This window comes from Strongylocentrotus purpuratus, unplaced genomic scaffold (assembly GCF_000002235.5).
Source record: "Strongylocentrotus purpuratus isolate Spur 01 unplaced genomic scaffold, Spur_5.0 spur5_scaffold_19, whole genome shotgun sequence".
In the NCBI taxonomy this organism is placed as follows: domain Eukaryota; kingdom Metazoa; phylum Echinodermata; class Echinoidea; order Camarodonta; family Strongylocentrotidae; genus Strongylocentrotus; species Strongylocentrotus purpuratus.
Window position 1 is genome coordinate 7,520,209 of NW_022145604.1, and position 19,140 is coordinate 7,539,348.

General features: G+C 37.2%; 1 protein-coding gene across 6 annotated transcripts in view; it reads left to right on the top strand.

Annotated features, from left to right (window-relative positions):
* The window catches only part of LOC592651 (ras-associated and pleckstrin homology domains-containing protein 1), a 108,402-nt gene that overhangs the window by 69,272 nt on the left and 19,990 nt on the right, over window positions 1–19,140 (top strand). For all 6 annotated transcript variants that reach the window (XM_030990172.1, XM_030990167.1, XM_030990171.1 and 3 more), the window contains exons 5-10: window positions 10,103–10,677; window positions 12,107–12,262; window positions 13,699–13,858; window positions 14,533–14,657; window positions 15,483–15,698; window positions 17,203–17,313. In XM_030990172.1, the coding sequence (XP_030846032.1) occupies window positions 10,103–10,677; window positions 12,107–12,262; window positions 13,699–13,858; window positions 14,533–14,657; window positions 15,483–15,698; window positions 17,203–17,313 (1,343 nt within the window). The remainder of the gene's footprint in view (window positions 1–10,102; window positions 10,678–12,106; window positions 12,263–13,698; window positions 13,859–14,532; window positions 14,658–15,482; window positions 15,699–17,202; window positions 17,314–19,140) is intronic.

Consider the following 19,140-nt stretch of genomic DNA (forward strand, 5'->3'; position numbering starts at 1 on the left):
CTTGTGAATATTCTTAATATTATTTTGTGAAACCTACCTCAATAAGTATAAAGATGAGCTATTTTGATGTCCTGGTGCAATACTTCACCAGTTTAATACATGAAGGTGTCAAGTTGTTGTTGTTGTTGTTGTTGATTTCCATAAGTGGTTTATAATGCAGGATATCATATAGCGGAACTCATTCCATAATTTTGGGAATATAAAATAAGTTCATAGAGTCACTTAAAGTGTACACTTTTATGTATATTTTTTTTCTTCCCCTGTACCAATTGCTTAGATGAGTTGAGCCGGTTTATTTCTCAGTGAGCAAAACATTTTTAGAGGATTTGTCTCGCCTTGTCTTGAGGGTGGGGTTAGGAGTATAGATCGAGCCACAACAGGAAAGGGTTGGGTGGGTTCGGTGAGGGGGTCATGGGGATTGGGTTACACAGGATGGGGAGGGGGACGGGTGCTGAAATGTGAGGTTTGGCAACTTCTCAACCCAAAGAGATGACGAGCAGGAATGACGAAAAAGAAAAATAGTGGTAGACACCAAAAATGGTGTGGTTTTTGGCAAGGTGTGTGTGGTTCACTCATCATCTTTAAAGCTGTAAAAACAGTGACAATCAAATACTACATGTACTGTTTATATTATTTTTGTTCAGTGAGATAAACATATGCCACATCCATCCATGTTTATATATTTAGCAATTCCTGCCTCGTTAATGGTTTAATGTTTATGTAATTAAATTTTCATAATTTCTTTTACAAGAGAGTCCATTGGGAAATTTCTAAGTGTGTTTAAATTGGTTTCTGAAGTTGAAATTGAACATTTGAATAAATAGATTTTGCAGTGAAAGAAGATGTAAAGCACATGATACATTATGTTTTAACGTCTCTATGCGCTTTCTAAGGACTTTGGAACATGGCTTAGCTCTGGCAACTGTAGTGCGCCATTCATTCAAGAAATAAAACCTATCAGGTGCCCATTTACTACACCTGGATCGAGTGTGGCTTATGCAGATGAATGCCATGCCAAAGGGCGTTAGCGCTGCGGCAGGGATTTGAACCCCATTAGTCTAGACCACTAGACCAAAACACTTCTTTCAAGTTGATGAAAGTTGAAGAGGATACAGCACGGAGAGTATCAATAGGATATCCCCATATAAAATGTATCAATATCAAGACATATAATTCCCTAAACTCAATTTACTGAAGGAAACTACGTGAATTATCCAGGATTTAGTTTGTTTATTTTGGTCATATAATATTGGGCCATATCCTATGTACACCGAGAGCAATGCAATATGTGGTGTCAATTGACAAGGATGCAAGTGGTTACCTGATAAAGTGTCTGTTCAGAGCCAGAAGGGCATTAACTCTGTATTAAAGTGTATGAGTTAAATTATTAATACCGGTACCCTTCTGGCTCCAAAACAGTTTAAATTTTGTCTGGAATCCTAGTACTTTATAGCCTCTTATAACGTCAATTTGTGTAGGTATCGTGGAATTGATATCTCTTCTGAATCAGGAAGAATCAATATAAAAATTTAGAGGTATCGAAAGGTTAGAAGAAGGGAAATATTATAGTATAATAGGACTTTCTGATTTTGATACCAGATAGGGCTTAATATATTATGGAACACGGTAATTCCCAGTTTCTGTAGGGGTAATTGATCTGGGCTGTAAATTTGTATGTGCAATAGAACAAAGTTACATAACCATCCTTTATGATTCACAACAAACTCCTTTTCTTGTAAACAATTAATTTATCTATGCAGAAATTGTATTACTTATATTTTTCAGATCTATTTAACCAACTTTTGAAATATGTTTTGCACATCAAGAGAATAATTAATATTGAATATTAATAATGAGTATACCTTTAATTGCTGTTTTGAGGAGAAATTTTGTGGCCTTATTTTTGAGGTTTGAACCATTTGCTATATGATTCATATTCTGCAGGTGACTTGCAAAAGAAACATTCTTAATCTTTGTTCACATGTTCTTACAAGTTGCAGCATCATTCGTTCCTTTCTGTGGGATTGTTTGTGTCAGGTGACGTAGAAAAGGTCACGAACTTGGCATGTGACTAGATCATGAAGGAGGTTAATGCCTGATGTCTCTGTCTGATTCATAAAGTTTGGTTTACACTGACAGTCCGTAAACTTAAGTTTAGGTTCACACGACCGTCCATAAATTTTCAGTTTAGGTTCACAAGACATTCGTAAACTTAAAGTTTTGGTTCACACGACAGTCCGTAAACTGTAAATTAGGGTTCACACGACAATCAGTATACTGTAAGTTTAGGTTAACATGATGGTCAGTAAACTTAAAGTTAAGGTTCACACGACAATCCGTAAACTTTAAGTTCAGGTTCACACGATGGACTGTAAACTTAAAGTTAGGGTTCACATGATGGTCTGTAAAATTTTAGTTTAGGTTCACCCAATAGTCCGTAAACTTAAAGTCATGGTTGTAAACTTTGAGGTTATCTTGTAGTTATGGACCGTGGGGATGCTGTCGTGGTGTTAAAACTAAGTTTGTTGAAGTTAAAACCACAAGCAATTATAGGGTTAGCACATTATACTACGAGCCACTAAGGGGTCTTTCCTGGAAATTAATTATGTGCCAGTATGGACGCAATTAATTTTAAGTTTAATTATGCTAACTTGTAGATAAATGACTGCTTGCCTTGCTTCCGTCCCATGTGAATCCTCTTTGAGGTTTAGCAATTTAAAAAATATGATGGCCCGTGTGAACAAAGCAGTTGTTGGCAATGGCAGTGAGGGGTGCTGCGTAGGAGGGGGAGGGGATTATGTGGGTGCTCAGAATGGGATTAATGGGACTAATGCGATCCTCCCGGAAGGTAAGTCGGGGAAATCTGGGGGAAGTCCCTTAGGCGAGACGAATTGAGTGTGAATGAGATAGGTGATTGGTCGGGTGACAAAACTGACATCTTAGACAAGTACTAGATACCCAAATGAATATGGGTTAAAGTAAGGGCAGGGGCTCTTTTCCTTTGCCCCCCCCCCCCCTTGGTCACCTTAATCTGCTCTTTATTCATTTACATTAAGGAACAAACAGGCAATTTTCTGCAGGCGTAGATAATTTTGAAAGTGCTTACAATTATTCAAGGTAATCGTTACCTGTTTAAAAAAATGATGATAGGCTTTTCATGGAAACTTTTCCCTATAATTGTATAAACATACATCATAATCTTTACAATTATTGACAAGAGTTATGTACCACATGAGCAGATAAACCTTGCTGAAGATAATGGATGGAACTTTCTGTATCGCTCAATTACTCTCGCATAACAATAAGGATTATCGACAGGTGATAACATTTATATAGAAACAGAAAACAAACCCATGTCTTCATCTGTCATTATTTACATGGGCAAAGAAATGAATTATTGGTTATGGGGTCGAAAATGGAAGTGAAAGGGACATTAAGATCAGGAGGGGCTGTCGGTATATTAGAAAATATGTAGAACTAAATCTGGATGGGACTTCAGTAGTGTATCAATGCTTCAACAGGATTGTATTTCATCTTGAAGTGGTCATCTTGAAGTAGTCATCTTGAAATTGTCATCTTGAATAAGTTTCTTGGAGTATTGTACTTGGAATAAGGATGCTAAGATATACATTCTTTGTACCAAGGGATAGCACAGTGTATGGTATGTCTTAATTTGGTTGCTCTTTTTTAAGTTTCGAAAGCTTTTTCTCCAACTTGTCATTCTTGTCACATTTTCACTTACGTGTACCAATCACCAAAAAAATATATTGTTCCGTATGTTCCATGTGGTAATAACATATATTCAAAATATGAACTTCAAATATTACTTCTGAATTTTTTTTTTTAAAAATTGCAAATTTAGATACTCTTTCTATCAACAAAAAAGGTGCTTGTGAATATACTACTCGATGCACCAGTACGAGCTCACATAAAACTGCACACACAGAACCTGAATTAGGTTTCATGTGTACATTTTTAAGTAATTCTCTGTATTCTTCATATTATAGAAAATGTGGGGTAAAAGTTTGTTTGGGTAGAGTTATACATTCTAGCGTTACACAATTTTTTTAGGTGATTGGACAGATTGGTACACTTAAATACAAGAAATGATGAGATATGCATGACCACAGGGAGACATTTTAAATTGTGGTTCTGTGTCCTGTATTCAATGTAGACCTGTAATGCTTTTTCAGTCGCCGATTGCCCCCCTCGGACCCTCCCCCCTTCCCCCGGATCTTCTACAGTGTATGTAAGAAACATTGATATGCGATATTTTGCATATATCTTATTCAAGGCTTTATCGTTGACAATAATTATTATGAAATAGAGATGGATAGATACAGAAATGGAGAGACTTGGGTGGCAGAGGGGAACAGATTTAATGTGCTAGAAAATCAAAGAACAGGAAAAATGGAGTTGAGACAAAAATAGGGGAGAGGTAGAGGAGGAAGGTAGGGGAGGAAGGGAAGGGATGAAAGGAGAAGAGGAGAAGATAGCAAGAGAAAGGAGGAGAGAAGGAAAGAGAGAAGACTTAGAAAAGGAAGAAAGAGATAAAAATTATTTAAAGAGAGATATATAGAGAGGGGGTACATGGGGAGGGTAAGTGAGAGGACAGGGAGAGGGAGATCAGAAGACAGAGAGAGAGAAAGAGAGAGAGGGAAAAATATCTCGAGTGGGGGGGGGGGGGGGTGGAGAAAGAGATTTGGATGAAGTCTTTTCATATATTCCTTTACTCTATACCACATGAAATAGGAAACCCATAACATTTCCACTGACCAGACCCTTAGCCAATCAGCCTCATTTCAAACTGTCAACGCCGTCGTCGTGATCCTCGTAATTAGCGCCCCGCTTTTTCCTTGCGATACTTCCGTGCAGCTCCCCCTGACATTTCAGCGGTCGCAATAAGGCCAAACGATGTCGTCCTTGCCTCAGCGATCTTGTTTCTGATTAGAAAACTTATTGGAGAAATGGAGACAGCCCCTTCAAAATCTGTACCGCAAATGACAGATAACCGGATAGAGTTTCCAGACTTGCTTGTAGCAATATGCAGAGTGTTCTGCATTTTCTGTGCAAGAGCTTCTCTGAAAAGATTCAGAAAAGATTCAGAAAGGCATTAATATAGGTACTTTTATATGGATTTAATGCCCATCTGGCTCTCAGCAGACATTTAACGTATTATGAGGCCTTTTAGGAATTATTTGCTCGCTTGAAGAAAAAAATTGCCATGTTTGTTAAAATGTGGGGTTTACTTCTTTACCAGGAGAGTGTCCGACCAATTGGAAATATCACCTAAGAGAAATGGAAAAAGTAGGACAAAAATGGTTTAAGTTTTGAAAACATCTGTTAGAGCTAGAAAGGCCTTAAACTCTGTGTATTAAAGTGGATACAACATTTCTGGCTGAAACAAACAAAAAGTTTCTTTTCATAAAATTCGTCTTTCATGAAAATCCAGAAAGAGGAATGGAAAAGGATGGAGAAAAAAAGGGAAAAAAGAAAAGTGCTGTACTTCATGTTACAAAGGTTATGCTGTATGTGGACACCATTATGACCTATAGAATCTAGAAAGCATTGGATCCCCATATACACAATGAAGAGATAAAGGTAAACATAGCAACAAGCATACTGTTGATGTAGCTCCAATGCTTTTAATAGATCTAATATTATTTACTCTGGCCAGGTAAAAATAAGTCTAACCTCTTTCAGACAAGGAACTTTATATAGAGTTTGATACAATAACTCTATAGCTAAAATATATATGATAAGTTGATAACATCCTTTTGTAAGACGTTTATCTACATTTGCCACACTCCGCCCAGGTGAGGTAAACGGGTACCTGGTAGGATTATTCCTTGAAATGCACTGTGCGCCAATAAGGCTGCCGGAGCTAAAGCTAGGGTAATAATTTCCAAAGCTCTTAGGAAGCGCAAAGGGTCGTTATATCATAATGTGCGTATCTGGACACCTACCCACTGGACATCCACCCCCTGGATAACCACCCCCAGTTTTCCGGGGGGGGGGGGGGGGGGGGTGTCCTAGGGGGATAGTTTACTGGGGGGTAGTTGTCCCAGGGGGTAGTCGTCCTAGAGGGTGGTTGCCCTAGGGGGTAGTTGTCCTAGGGGGTAGTTGCATCCTTGAGGACGGTTGCCCTAGGGGGGGTAGGTGACTGGGGGTGGTTATCCGGGGGTTGGATGTCCAGGGGGTAGGTGTCCTAGAACCCATAATGTGTAATGCGCAAAAAAAGAACCGATAAATATTATTATTCGTTTCTTGACAAGTAGGCCTATCTGATTTTCCCTCTTGTGCGAATGGGTCCTTTCTAAACTTGTTGTTGTATTGATTTACTGTCAAGCGTACTGGGTTCTCACTCCGCAGCACCACCATCTTGACCTTTCCTGCCGTGTCAAGCGATGCCCATGTCGGCCATCTTCCTTACAAATAACCCTAATTGAGTCAAGTTCCCGGAGAGACAGAGCCTCCATTACCCATCTCGTTCATTTAATTCCAACAAAAAACATTCGCTACCTAATTCACAATACTTCCCTTTTCAATGGCTGCCATTTATCCTGTACTCCCTTCTTTTTCTTAATTTTAATGACTGCCATTTTTTTTTTATGAGCATTTATTGGAAGTGATGTAGGAACAGGGAACCAATTAGAGCAACAGTGTTGTATTCTTGTGTTTGATGAAACATGAGAAACGTACACCCACTACATTTTGTTGCCATTTTGATCACCTACTTTACATGATAGTGATTGCTTTGTTTGACTAGACATAAGAAAAGCCTATCTGTTGCTGTATTCAAAGTTTTATTGAAGACACACTTGTTTTCAGGAGCTTTTGAACAGTTTTGTTTTTCTCCTTTTCATTGTGTTTCTGTAAAGTAGCACTTTGTTTTCATCACATCACAGTAGATATGTTTATATAGTAGCTTTGCTATATAAATTGATCTAATTATTATTACTATTATTTTTACTTGTACACCGTGAATGTAACCAACTGGTGAAAAAGGGATGCCCTAAAGATTAATTTTTTCATGGGTTTTTTTCTCCTAAAAATGACTATCAAATAATTCTGTTTTTTAAAATAGATGTTCACTACATACATCAGCTTTAGTTATCTTCATTGTGATATTGCAACATAAAACATATACTTGCAGTATTTCCTCTAATACTCTGATTCACCTTTCATTCAAATATTTGATTTTCAGAGTTCAGACCAATGACATATCTGACATTGCTCAAATTCCTCTCTTAAATAGAAAGTGTTCAAATATGCTCCTTGCATACGTAATATACACTAAACTGTAGTGAGGAAACTTGACATAACATTTATTCCCCCGACTTGCAAACATTGAAAATAATTATGACTGTTTAGCAACTTTAGCTGTTCATGGAAGTGTGACTTTATTGAATGAAATCATATTTATTCTTAGACTTGTGATGAAATGTTAATGACTGTTGATAGCCGATGAATATGCCATCATAATCAGAGCATAGCCCGCTAAATGTGTGAATAATGCAAGATAAATTTGGGTAAAATATTCCTAATTCATGTCTATGAATGATTAAGGTTTCTTTTTTAGGCAAAAGGCAAACATTAATTGAAAAAAGAGGCTTTTCTCATTCATTTATTCATTTTACTATATTACCTGATACTCGCAGTGACAGTACACCTTTAGTCATAAAGCAAACAAACTTGTCAATATATGGGACTACAAAAAGTAGCTGTGGTTTATATTTGGAAGTGTTTCGTTATCTGTGGTGTGACTGTAACCTTTTGTACTATGAGCAACTTTAGCTTAATTTTATTTCATTCAGTGTCAACCAGTTGTACTTTTTTCTCAATTTCCCTTGATAAATCTTAATGAATCAGTGGTTGTGTAATATTTGTATTTTAAAATAACTCTGATTAGCTCTGTTTGCAAAGCTGATTAATAAAAACAAATAAAGCTTTACCACAGTGGTCAATATACCTTGACCATGTTAATTATTGTTTAGATTTATTTGCTTTAATAGCGGGGCGTGGAAATGGACATTTCCTGAGATTTAGGTTGAATCAGAAGAGAGGAATGAATGCATACCATGAATTTCATAAAGGACTATGAACCTTTTGATTTATTTCTATACAGGCAGAAATTTCCTGTAACAAAAATAGTTTGTGTAATGCTAGTATGTCTAATTTCAAATCAACTACAAAAATAGGGAGAGAGAAAGAGAGAGAGAGAGAGAGAGAGAGAGACAGAGAGACAGAGAGAGGCAGACAGACAGACATAGAGACAGATAGTGGAAGAGAGAGAGAGAGAGAGAGAGAGAGAGAAAGAAAGAGAAAAACATTATCACACCATGTACATTTGAAAAAAACAATGAGCAGAACAAAATCATGTATTTATTCATGAATCTTATTCTTTGTCATTCAAATCTCATTGAATACAACTCAAATTGAGAGATGATAGAACCACAACAACATGGATTTATGGTTTCATAAATATCACCTAAAACAGTTGATCTGTCAAAAATTACAATCCTTGACAACAAAATCAAATCAAATCAAAAGGAAAGAGGATGTTTTGTTATTTGTTTCATGGTTCAGGAAGGAAAACAAAGGAGGATTTGTGTTTATTTCTGTGGTTTTTCACGGTTGATTGTGGATCCTTTTTCTAGCCTGTTAAGACCACTGGCTAGGCATGAGGGGTTGCTACTGGAAGTAGGTGGATATTAGCTAAATATTGATATTTGTTTTATGTGTAAATAGTGAATTAAAATTGTTATTAAGGATAATGATGCACATTGCAATGAAGTTGAGTAGCCCTGACAATACCACAACTGGAGTTCACGGATAATGCTAGTTTAGACAACCTTCCTACGCATTTGTTATTGCTATTTTATTCACATTTGGTTCCGGGTAATTGAAAGATTAAAGGTACAGATTAAGCCCTTTAACATAGGTCAAGAAAGGAGTTGCATTATTTTGAATTTGATATAGAATATTACATTAAATCAAATAATGTAGGCTTTTATCTGTATCTTTTTTTTAAAAACTCACTTGTGTTTCATATTCTTTCTTCTGGTTTTGATGACTATTAATAAAGATTAAAGATATAACATTTTGACATGGTGAAATAAGTAGTGTATTGTTTCAACTTTTGCTTAGAACATCACAAATATTGGAAGTTATTTCATGTACGTTGTTGATTTTCACGCAATTGTGTTGATAATCTTACTTTAATCAGCATTTGCTGCTGTAAATTAGTGAATGGTGTCATTTTGTTTGTTTCTCTTTTGATCTTTCGTGGGATGGAGCCAAGAAGTAATGAATTTTAGTTTTGTCTCTGACAATACTATTTCCTTGAAAGAAGAACGCATGGAAAGTGAATCTTGTGGTCATTGGAATGTCGGTGTAATAGATTTACAGTCAACCTTGCCTAAGTGGCCACCTCTATTATTGGTGTTCCCAACTCAAGTTATGCTCTGAATTATTTACTGTATACTCTATGCTGAAACCATTGTTACATATAATATATCCATTGTGTTTCATATTGTACCGTTTAGAAGGGATTAAATGTAAATAAATACAAATACCTCTCTATAAAGCCCGCCTGCATATCATTATAGTGGTCACCCATATTGCCTCCCTCTAGAAGGAAATATTTGTTGAAGGTCCTGTCTCAAAAGGATACGTGCCTACAGTGGCAACGTTTTGTTGCCCTTGGGTGACCTTAATAGACAGGCTTGACTAGTGTAACTGGATAAGATTTGTGTAGAAGATGGGATGGTCGATTCTCAAGCTAAAGAAATATATAATCTGCTCAAAGCCATAAATTCACCTCCAAATTCAGAAGTCCCCTCATGCCATTTTGTTTCAACCTCAGCCTGCGGCATTGGTGAAATATAACATCACTTCAGAAATTCTCAATTTTTCGGTTCTTATATTTGTTATATTGAACGCCGAAGCATGCAGTGTTTGTATAATGTTCCAGGGCCTGGAGATGTTACAACTGCTTTCTCAGATTGTTATGATTTTACGTTTTTTTCAAGGGTTTACTTGACATCAAGAGATAACAATTTTCTCTCTCTTTGTTTCTCTTGTCTCTTTACTTCTGTAGAAGACCAAGATGTCGATCTTGATGCCCTACTCGGCGACCTCTGCCAAATGGAGATTGACCTCCAGCAAAAGATTGATGAGTCCAGCGCAAACTCGGCCTCCAAGACTTTATCAGCGCCCCCTCCCACATTCAAACCGACACCACCACCCGATACGGACACCGGCCGTCTGCCCCCGCCACCGCCCATGCCAGATATTAGTGAACAGGACGGTATGGAGGATGATCTTCCACCCCCGCCACCGATGAATGGTGAGGCCAGGATGCCCCCACCGCCAGAAGACTTCCCTGCACCTCCAGAGGAAGGTGCAACCACTCCGGTGTCACCCACACCGACGCTTACACCAACACCCGGCGCCCTAGATTCGCCCATGACACCGACGACGCCAACACCAAGGCACACGGCACCGGTGCCTGCTCCATCGGCACCGGCACAGAGGTCGGTGCACCACACCCAACCAACGACACACTTAGACTTCAGCGCCGCCAATGGTAGTGTCAGAGCACCTGATGTTAGTGTGACCTCACCTACGTCACCAAGCCCTACGGCTAGCTATGCAGCGTTTGGATTACCACCAGTAAGTTTCTACTCTTTTTTCTGCTTTGGTTATAAATTGTAGCCATCATACATGTGTCAAGTGAGAGTTATACCTCTTGTGAATAATAAAGTATGTGTACCTATTAAAGGTATTGCAAAGTTTTGGTATGGGGTCATGAATTTGGTTCAAATTAACATATTGGAAGCATATGCGTTCCTACAATATAGATTGATCGTTGTCGCGGTTGTAATCGAGTCTAAAGTTATGAAATTATAAATAATATACTATTTATGTTGTATAGCTCCCTCTCAAGGTCAAGATATTAATTTAGCTATGAAACAATGTTTCTTGACTAAACTCGACCGATTAGCTATTCCCGTTTGGAAATTATATATCCCAACTACATATTCTGAGATTTTCATTCAATTTCAATTTCAATTTCAATTTATTTTCCATCTTTAAAAAAGAACAATTTTTGACATAGTATTGACACATTGTATTAAAATAACAATATAAACATAAACATGGAGGGATACCCTTAATAAGCAGGTTGCTTGTAAGCAGGGCCCCGGTATACAATATAAGATTTATAACTTTGTTACAGAAATATCTAAACATTTGCGAAAATGATAAAATAGCAAATTAAATATAAATTAGGAAATTGTGATCATCTTAACAGCTTCATGGTCGCAGCTACCATTATACGGCCATAGGCGCTATTTGAAATTTATCAAAATTTACCGGGAGCACCAGTAAATTTTTATATTCAAATTTTCTCGAAAACAGAAGTGTTTTAGGAGCTAATTTTTTTAGTGCTTATAATACATCCACAGGGGCATCCGAATATATCAAAATTGTAAAGATTCACTATCCACCCAATTTTCAAAATTTCCCAAAACTTTGTATTACCTTTAATGTTCATTTATGTGGTCCTAATCTCATCAAGATACTTTTTTTTTGCGTGTGCATATTTTTATTGAAAGATGCTAACTCATCAAAGTTTCATGCAATTAAATATTTTAAATAAACAGCTGACACCACCATGAATTTTTGCAATGAAAATTGTCATTTATGGTTTTACAGTAAGTCCCCCAACATAAATTTGATTTCGCATGTATGAGCTTCAGTTCTAAAGCCAATATTCTTTTCATTAAAAATAAAGTCTGTATAGAAGGCATGGTATATTTGTATTTCTTATGTTTAAAGGCAATGGTACATACATGTATTGCAATAAAGTGTTTCTTATACCCATCCTGAGATTTACTCTGTTTGGAATGTCATATATATATGTATTGTAGTTGTTTGACCAAAAGAAGTTGCTAAAAATGGAAAACTAAGCGGATAGAACTCATGCTTGCACCTCCTTCTCTTGAGACAATAGCGTAAGCAGTTGCCTGGCAGCCCTGGCTTTATTATTGTAAATCATTGAATGGAAATAAATGAGAAAGAATGTTATCCTATCTTACAGGATCAGTTAACACAGAGCGTGAGGGTGAAACTCAAGGACCTGGAGTCGCAGTTAGAGCTGGATCCCAGTCTCTCGGAGGAGGAGAAAGCCGCCAAGCTGAAGTCGGAGAAGATCAAAATAGCCCTGGAGAAACTCAAGAAAGCTAGGGTGCAGAAGGTGAGTGATACGGACAGAGAGAAAGCATGATAGAGGAGTGAGAGAGAGAGAGAGAGAGAGAGAGAGAGAGAGAGAGAGAGAAGGGATGATAGAGTGGAGAGAGAATGGATGATAGACGAGAGAGAGAGAGAGAGAGAGGGGGGGGTGATAGAGGGGAGAGAGAGAGAGAAGGGATGATAGAGTGGAGAGAGAATGGATGATGGATGAGAGAGAGAGGGGGGGGGGGATGATAGAGGGGAGAGAGAGAGAGAGAAGGGATGATAGAGTGGAGAGAGAATGGATGATAGATGAGAGAGAGGGAGAGAGAGGGGGATGATAGAGGGGGAGAGAGAGAGAAGGGATGATAGAGTGGAGAGAGAATGGATGATAGATGAGAGAGAGGGAGATAGAGAGAGAGAGAGAAACAAGGGGGAGGGACAGGGTGGGTGAGAGAAGAGAAACAGTACATGTGTGAATGGGGGAGGCAGGTTAACAGAGAGAGAGGGGAGAAAGAAATAAGGAGAGAGGCAGAAAGGCAGATAGAGAAAGAAAAATTAATAAGTGATCTTCAATAAACTCTCAGTATAAGCAGAAAAAGGACAAAATTACATCCCCAGACCAAACAAAATTAAAACAACAACAGGAATTGAGACAGGACGTCCCTACGTACTGGCCAAACTTTTGACATTTGTACAGTAATCCGCTTCCAAAAAAGCTTTGACACCAGCCATTGTTCTTGTAGAGCTGCCCCAAACAAAAGACAATCAAATTGAAACCGAGACTGAAACTAAGTGCAGTCTCGCCTGATGAATGTCAATAATTAACTCACAATTCTTCATCTGACCTTTTTTTTCAACTGACAATTTTCAAATTGTCTTCCATTTGTCAAATTCCCCTCAGTGTTCCAACCAGCTGTTATTGCGAGTTTATATTCGGGGCTGCAGCTCCAAGATATTTGTTGACGAGATGGGGAGACCTAAATGTACATGTGTTTGTACATGTTGGCAGGTCGGGGTGAGAAGAATATATCCATAGAATCTCTCAATGTTTTTCATATTTCATTTTTTGTCTTCCATTTGATGTTTTTAATTGGGAAGCTGGTTTTATGTCAGATTGTACGTGATGGACACGAACTTCAAGATGATATTTGTTGACGAGATGATGAGAGTTACTTGTGCATGTTGACAGTTCTGTCATTTGATGGCCGAGAAGAATATATCTCAGTAATGATGTCTTTCATATTGTTTTCCATCGGATGATATTCCCATCGTTGTTTGTTGTCCAGAGCTGATTGTGCGAAGTACAGTACATGGAGGACAGGATATCTCAAAGACAAACTTTGTTGAAGAGATGACAGACTTTGGCAGGTCTGTCACAACTTCTTAAAAAAGAGTATACTGTAAATGAATCAACAATCACCTAAAATTTATTTTCATTTTCCATTCCTCTGTCTCCAGCTGATCGTGCGAGTATACATGGAGGATGGAAGTTCCAAGACGATGTTTGTTGACGAGACGATGAGAGTTAGGCAAGTCAGTCACATGCTGGTAGAGAAGAACCATTTGGATGAGAGACCAGATTGGACTATCATTGAACAGATTCCAGATCTCTTAATGGGTGAGTAATAAAAAAAACACAGGTATTAATATTAAAGCCATTCCCTCTGGTTACTAGTATAGTGTCGTATAGTATAGTAACTGTGGATCGCAAGGTCCACGGTTCAAGTAACGCTGCGCACTAATGTCCTTTGGCAAGACATCAATCTACATTTGCCACACTCTACCCAGGTGAGCTAAGTGGGTACCGGGTAGGATTATTTCTTCAAATGCACTGTGCGATAATTACGGCTGCCGCAGCTAAAGCTAGGGTAATCATTTCCAAAGCTCTTTGGAAGGACGTAGGGACGTTATACAAGAACGGAATATATATATAGTATTGATATCAGCAAGGAGGTTATACAACGACACCTGTAAAAATAGACTATTCAAGGGAGACAAGATAAATGGTCTTCATAAGTAATATGTCATTACATGTACGTACTTGCTCATTATAGACATATTTCAATGAGAAATACCGTTGAAGGAAACATAAGATGTAGTCTCTATAGACAGTTGGTCTTCTTTACAATTGGTCACTTACGCAAGTTTGACTCTACTTATCTAGAAATCTAAAAACTACCCCCAAAATGATACTTTGTCATTCTTGGAATCAGCGGTTTCATTCAATTCCAACCACAATGCCATAAAACACTCTGTTATTTACAAATTTATTGTCTGTCATCACATTTTCAGAGAGAGCGTTGGAAGACCACGAGCATCTGGTGACAGACGTGATGCTGAACTGGAAGAGAGAAACAACCAACAGAATCCTCTTCCAGGAAAGGAGAGACAAATATGCAATCTTCAAGAACCCACAGGTATTATACACCATCAATTGATCACTGGTCAAAGATAGCGTTGTCATGAAGTAGTTTGTAGACGATAAGTTTTGTCAGTCCTAAGATGTGAAAGAGGATCTTAAAGCCACACTGTCCTACTTGTAGCTACTTGCTCCCTCTATATAGAAAACAATGCCTAATCGGTGACCATTGGTCCCCCACGATCCTCTTTTGCTTATGTTAATTGAGAGCTGAGTTGATGAGAAAACCACCTGTCCAGTGACCTTGCAGGGTGGTCTCATCCCTTCTATAAACTAGTACAGATAAGCTTTAACTTTAAGACCAGTCAAGACTGTAGTCTATATGCCCTTTGTGTTGCTCCTTACATGTATTTGACACAGCCAGGGCTAGACCCAAGGCTTTATTAAATTTCTTTTTCAATATTATAGAATTGTTTCCTTTAGTACATATATATCATTTGATTTTTAAAGAATATGTTTTATACTTTACATACAGAATAATAATTATAAGAATAGTGGCCACTTGTATAGTGCACAGGTCAACCTTTCGGTGCTCATGGCGAATGATTTATGAAAAAAAAGAGAATGTGCCTGCAATCTAGTTATGAGGTTGTATGATGCAATTCTATATATTTTGTTGGGGACTTGACACTAACCTCTTTTCTGTCCTTCTTGAAACTTCTTGAAACTCAAGAAAACTTTTTGTGAAGGTTCATTATATACTTGAAGTGATACCAGAATGAAACACAAGTCAGTTGTCAAATCAAATGATTTAATTTCATTTTACACATATTTTAACTACCGGTTTTCTTTGTTCTTCTACCCTTGACCATTCCTTCCCCAGAACTTCCTTCTCTCCCAGCATGCATCAGAGGTGGCGACGCAGTTCGCCGAGAAGTCGAAGCAGTCTCTGATCGAGGAGTTCTTCAACGCCGGGAACCGAATCCCCGAGATTGAGGGCCCCCTCTGGCTGAAGCAGGAAGGCAAGAAGTCGTGGAAGAAACACTATTTCGTCCTCCGAGGATCCGGTCTCTATTACTCACCCAAGGGAAAATCCAAGGTAAGGAACATGGTTGAAAATAGTGGTGACCCTGTGTATGCTCCAGTACTAAAAATTGCGCCAAACTTCATTTTGTGAAGGGCTCCACACTAACTCTTTATGTTGGGGGGGGGGGGGGGGGTCTGGACCTACATGTAGTTTTGGGGCACTCATGTGTAAAGCCATGGATAAGTAATAGAAATTGGCCACAGAGTCACTCTTGTCAGAGCATATGACGTACAATCACAAAATATATATTATGTTTTTAGAGCAAATGATCTTTAACTGTGTCTCATATACATGTACTTGTAGTTTTCGAAAAAATGAAATTTAATTTTTTATAGATGATTATGTTTTATTTGCTTAATATATGAATTTTGCCAAACTCATGTAAAAAAACAAAAATATTGTTATGTGATAAGAATGTTTGCATTAAAAAAACAAAATTATTGAATGGTGCATTTGGGAGCAAGACTGTTGGACACTAAAGAAAACTAAAAATCACTTTAACATTGTAGAAGAAACAAAAGCTAATACTTTCTTGATAGTTTTTACAAAATGAAATGCACTTATCCCAAGAGAGAGACAAACAGATACCTGTAGTTCTAATAAACTTCATTGCCAAACCACAATGAATAGCAGAAGGGAACACAGGGGAAAAGTGAGGAAGGGGGGATAATTTCCTCCAGCAACTCATCTATAAAATCAGGAATAAACACAACAGTGAGGCAGGAACAAGAAGCAATCACTTTAGCCAAGTCTCTTTTTTCTAAAATCCCTTGCTTTACCTAATTCCTGTCTCTCCTGGTTGCCATTCAGTGAGGAGAAAACAACAGGGGGAAAGCGACGGGACACCAAACAAAACATTTAGGCCAAGTTTCTTGAAGAGATTTGAGGTTTTTGAAGCCAAATTCAAAAGGCTTTTCCTTGTGATAAACATGAACTTCCTGTTGCAACATTGCTTTCTTGAATGTTCTTTGAGATTTTTAAACGTGGAGAAACTTTAAAAAAACATAGTAACAAAAAATTGTTTTACAATCTGATAATAATGATCATGGTATTATTTTTAAATGCTTAATTTGATTATTTCTTCAAATTTGTCAAGGTGATTTTATTTAGCTTCATACATATAGTAGCAAGGTATTCAGATTTACAGACTGTTGAATTCACTTTGGTTTTTTTTCCAGATTTGTATTTAATCACAAACAAGTTTGTTGGGTTGGACAGGCATCAGACACATTTTTGAAAATATCTATTGGAGTTTTCATCTTTCCACTATGGAATAAAATCGATTTTTACATTAATAAATTATGAGCAATAACTTTTTAACTTCATACATACATGTGCATAAATCAAGGTCATAGTCTCTATCGCATTTTCACCAATAATTGACTTGTAAAACTGTTTGTGTACACATTCAAATTTTCTTTTTAAGCACTTTTATACTTTATTATGTCTGTCCAAGGCATAACACTTCAATATCAATCTGGCTGATTCCCTTTTTTCTCTTCTGATCTATCTACAGTCCACCAAAGACATTGTTTGTCTTGTGCAATTTGAACACACCAATGTCTACAGCGGCATGGGTTGGAAGAAGAAGCACAAGGCACCGTCAGATCATTGCTTTGCTCTCAAGGTAACTGAAGTATCTTGTTTGTTTTATTGTTTGTTTGTTTTATTGTCTGTTTTTGTTTGTATGTTTGTTTGTTTGTTTAAGGAAGATGAGGAACTATACCTTGGCCCTCTTCATATTTTTAATATTGGAAATCAATTTTTTTTTAGCAAATATCTAGATTCACAAAATCTCCATTAAATATTTTAATCACAATGCTAGATTTTTGCAGTTTGTTGAAGTTTCTAGCAGTAAAAATGGCTGTCGTGAAAATTTGAGAAATGTTCTCTTTCAACATAAATATTTGAAGTGTACCATGTGAAGATTTGGCACGAGGCAAAGTACTAAAAAGAAAACAAATATTGAAAACAAAAGTTACATGCTAACAATGTCTACAGGACCACTTCAACTTTGACAAGTGCTCTTTTCCTTTGTAAGTGCCCTTTACCCATCTATTAAGTGCCCCTTCTTCCTTTCAGTTCTAAATATATAAATATGAAAAGTTCATCGTGTTACTTTTGAAAAGTCTCCCTTTTCCTTCATATATGACTGCACTTTGATAAGTGCCCCTTTTTTAATCAATGTTGTCCTGTCTATCTATATGGGGAATGAGACATTTCAGTTATCAATGTGTTAAACTACATGTACATAGTCTTAGGCCGTGGGTAATGTATGAAAAAGCAGTACAACTGTTTATGATTGTGGTTGTCATGATTTTTATTGGCCAAAACCACAGAAAATCAGACAATTTGATAATTAAGGCTTGCCAATACTGTTCTTTAGTTTAAATGAATTGTTTATCTGACAAAAAAAAAACTGCTGCAATTATATGCAAGTTTCTCTTGGGATTTTTAAAACAATTGTACCCTGCTGCAAAGAATGATAAGAATTAGAGGGAATGGTAAGAGGAAATGAAGACAAGGCAGAGAAAATGTTAGATATGACGGCATTAAAGTTGCTTCTTGTTGTGGTCTCAGAGTCAGAGGAACGACAAAGAGCCGAAAATGCTCAAGGTAAAAACAAAACCCCAGAGAGAACATTGATGTCATCCAGCATCGAGTCGCTTCCTGTTTTGTGTGCGGTGTTTCTTTACCCTTTACCCCAGCCACCAGCACTTTCTTCCAGAGGGGAAGTTGGAAACAAGGAACATCTGGGCAACATTTCTTGTGGAAATCTTCTTCTTGCAAGATAACACAGTTCTCAAATCCTCAGGGAATTTCAAAACATATGGCTTGATCGAAATATAAGAATGGGCATGTTTCTTGATTGTGATTCGAAACTTTTTTGTTTTTGGTTGGCATTGTTCTTTGATATTCTCTCACTTTCATTTTCTATCATCACAGTTCTTGTATTTTTTCCAAACTATTTTCTTATCCGTTTTTAATATCCTGTGTGAAAAATTGAAACTTTCTTTGTATTCTGTTTGTTGTTATTATTATGTCACCTGTACTTTTTCAGTTTCAGTTGAAATTGGTAATGTACCAATCTTCATCATTGTCTTAATCTTCTTATACATTTATGTTGTTCAGTTTTTTTTAATACCTATGTCCTTTAATTTCTCCTACTTGTATTCCTTCTTTTCTCTCTTTATTTTGTAACTTCTTTGGCCATCATTAATGGTCCTTGTTTTCTTCTCTTTGGACTTTTTCTTCTGTACCTACCCTGTCTTGTGAATGAAATTATTATATGAATTAATGAAATTATTATATGAAGTACTCAAATTCAAATATTTCCATTAAATCTTGCATGCAGACAGAATAACCTTCCTTCTAGTGGAAATGACTTTAACAGAGTCTGGAGAACATAAACTACACCACCATACTATAGATATCATATATCATAAGATAGTCT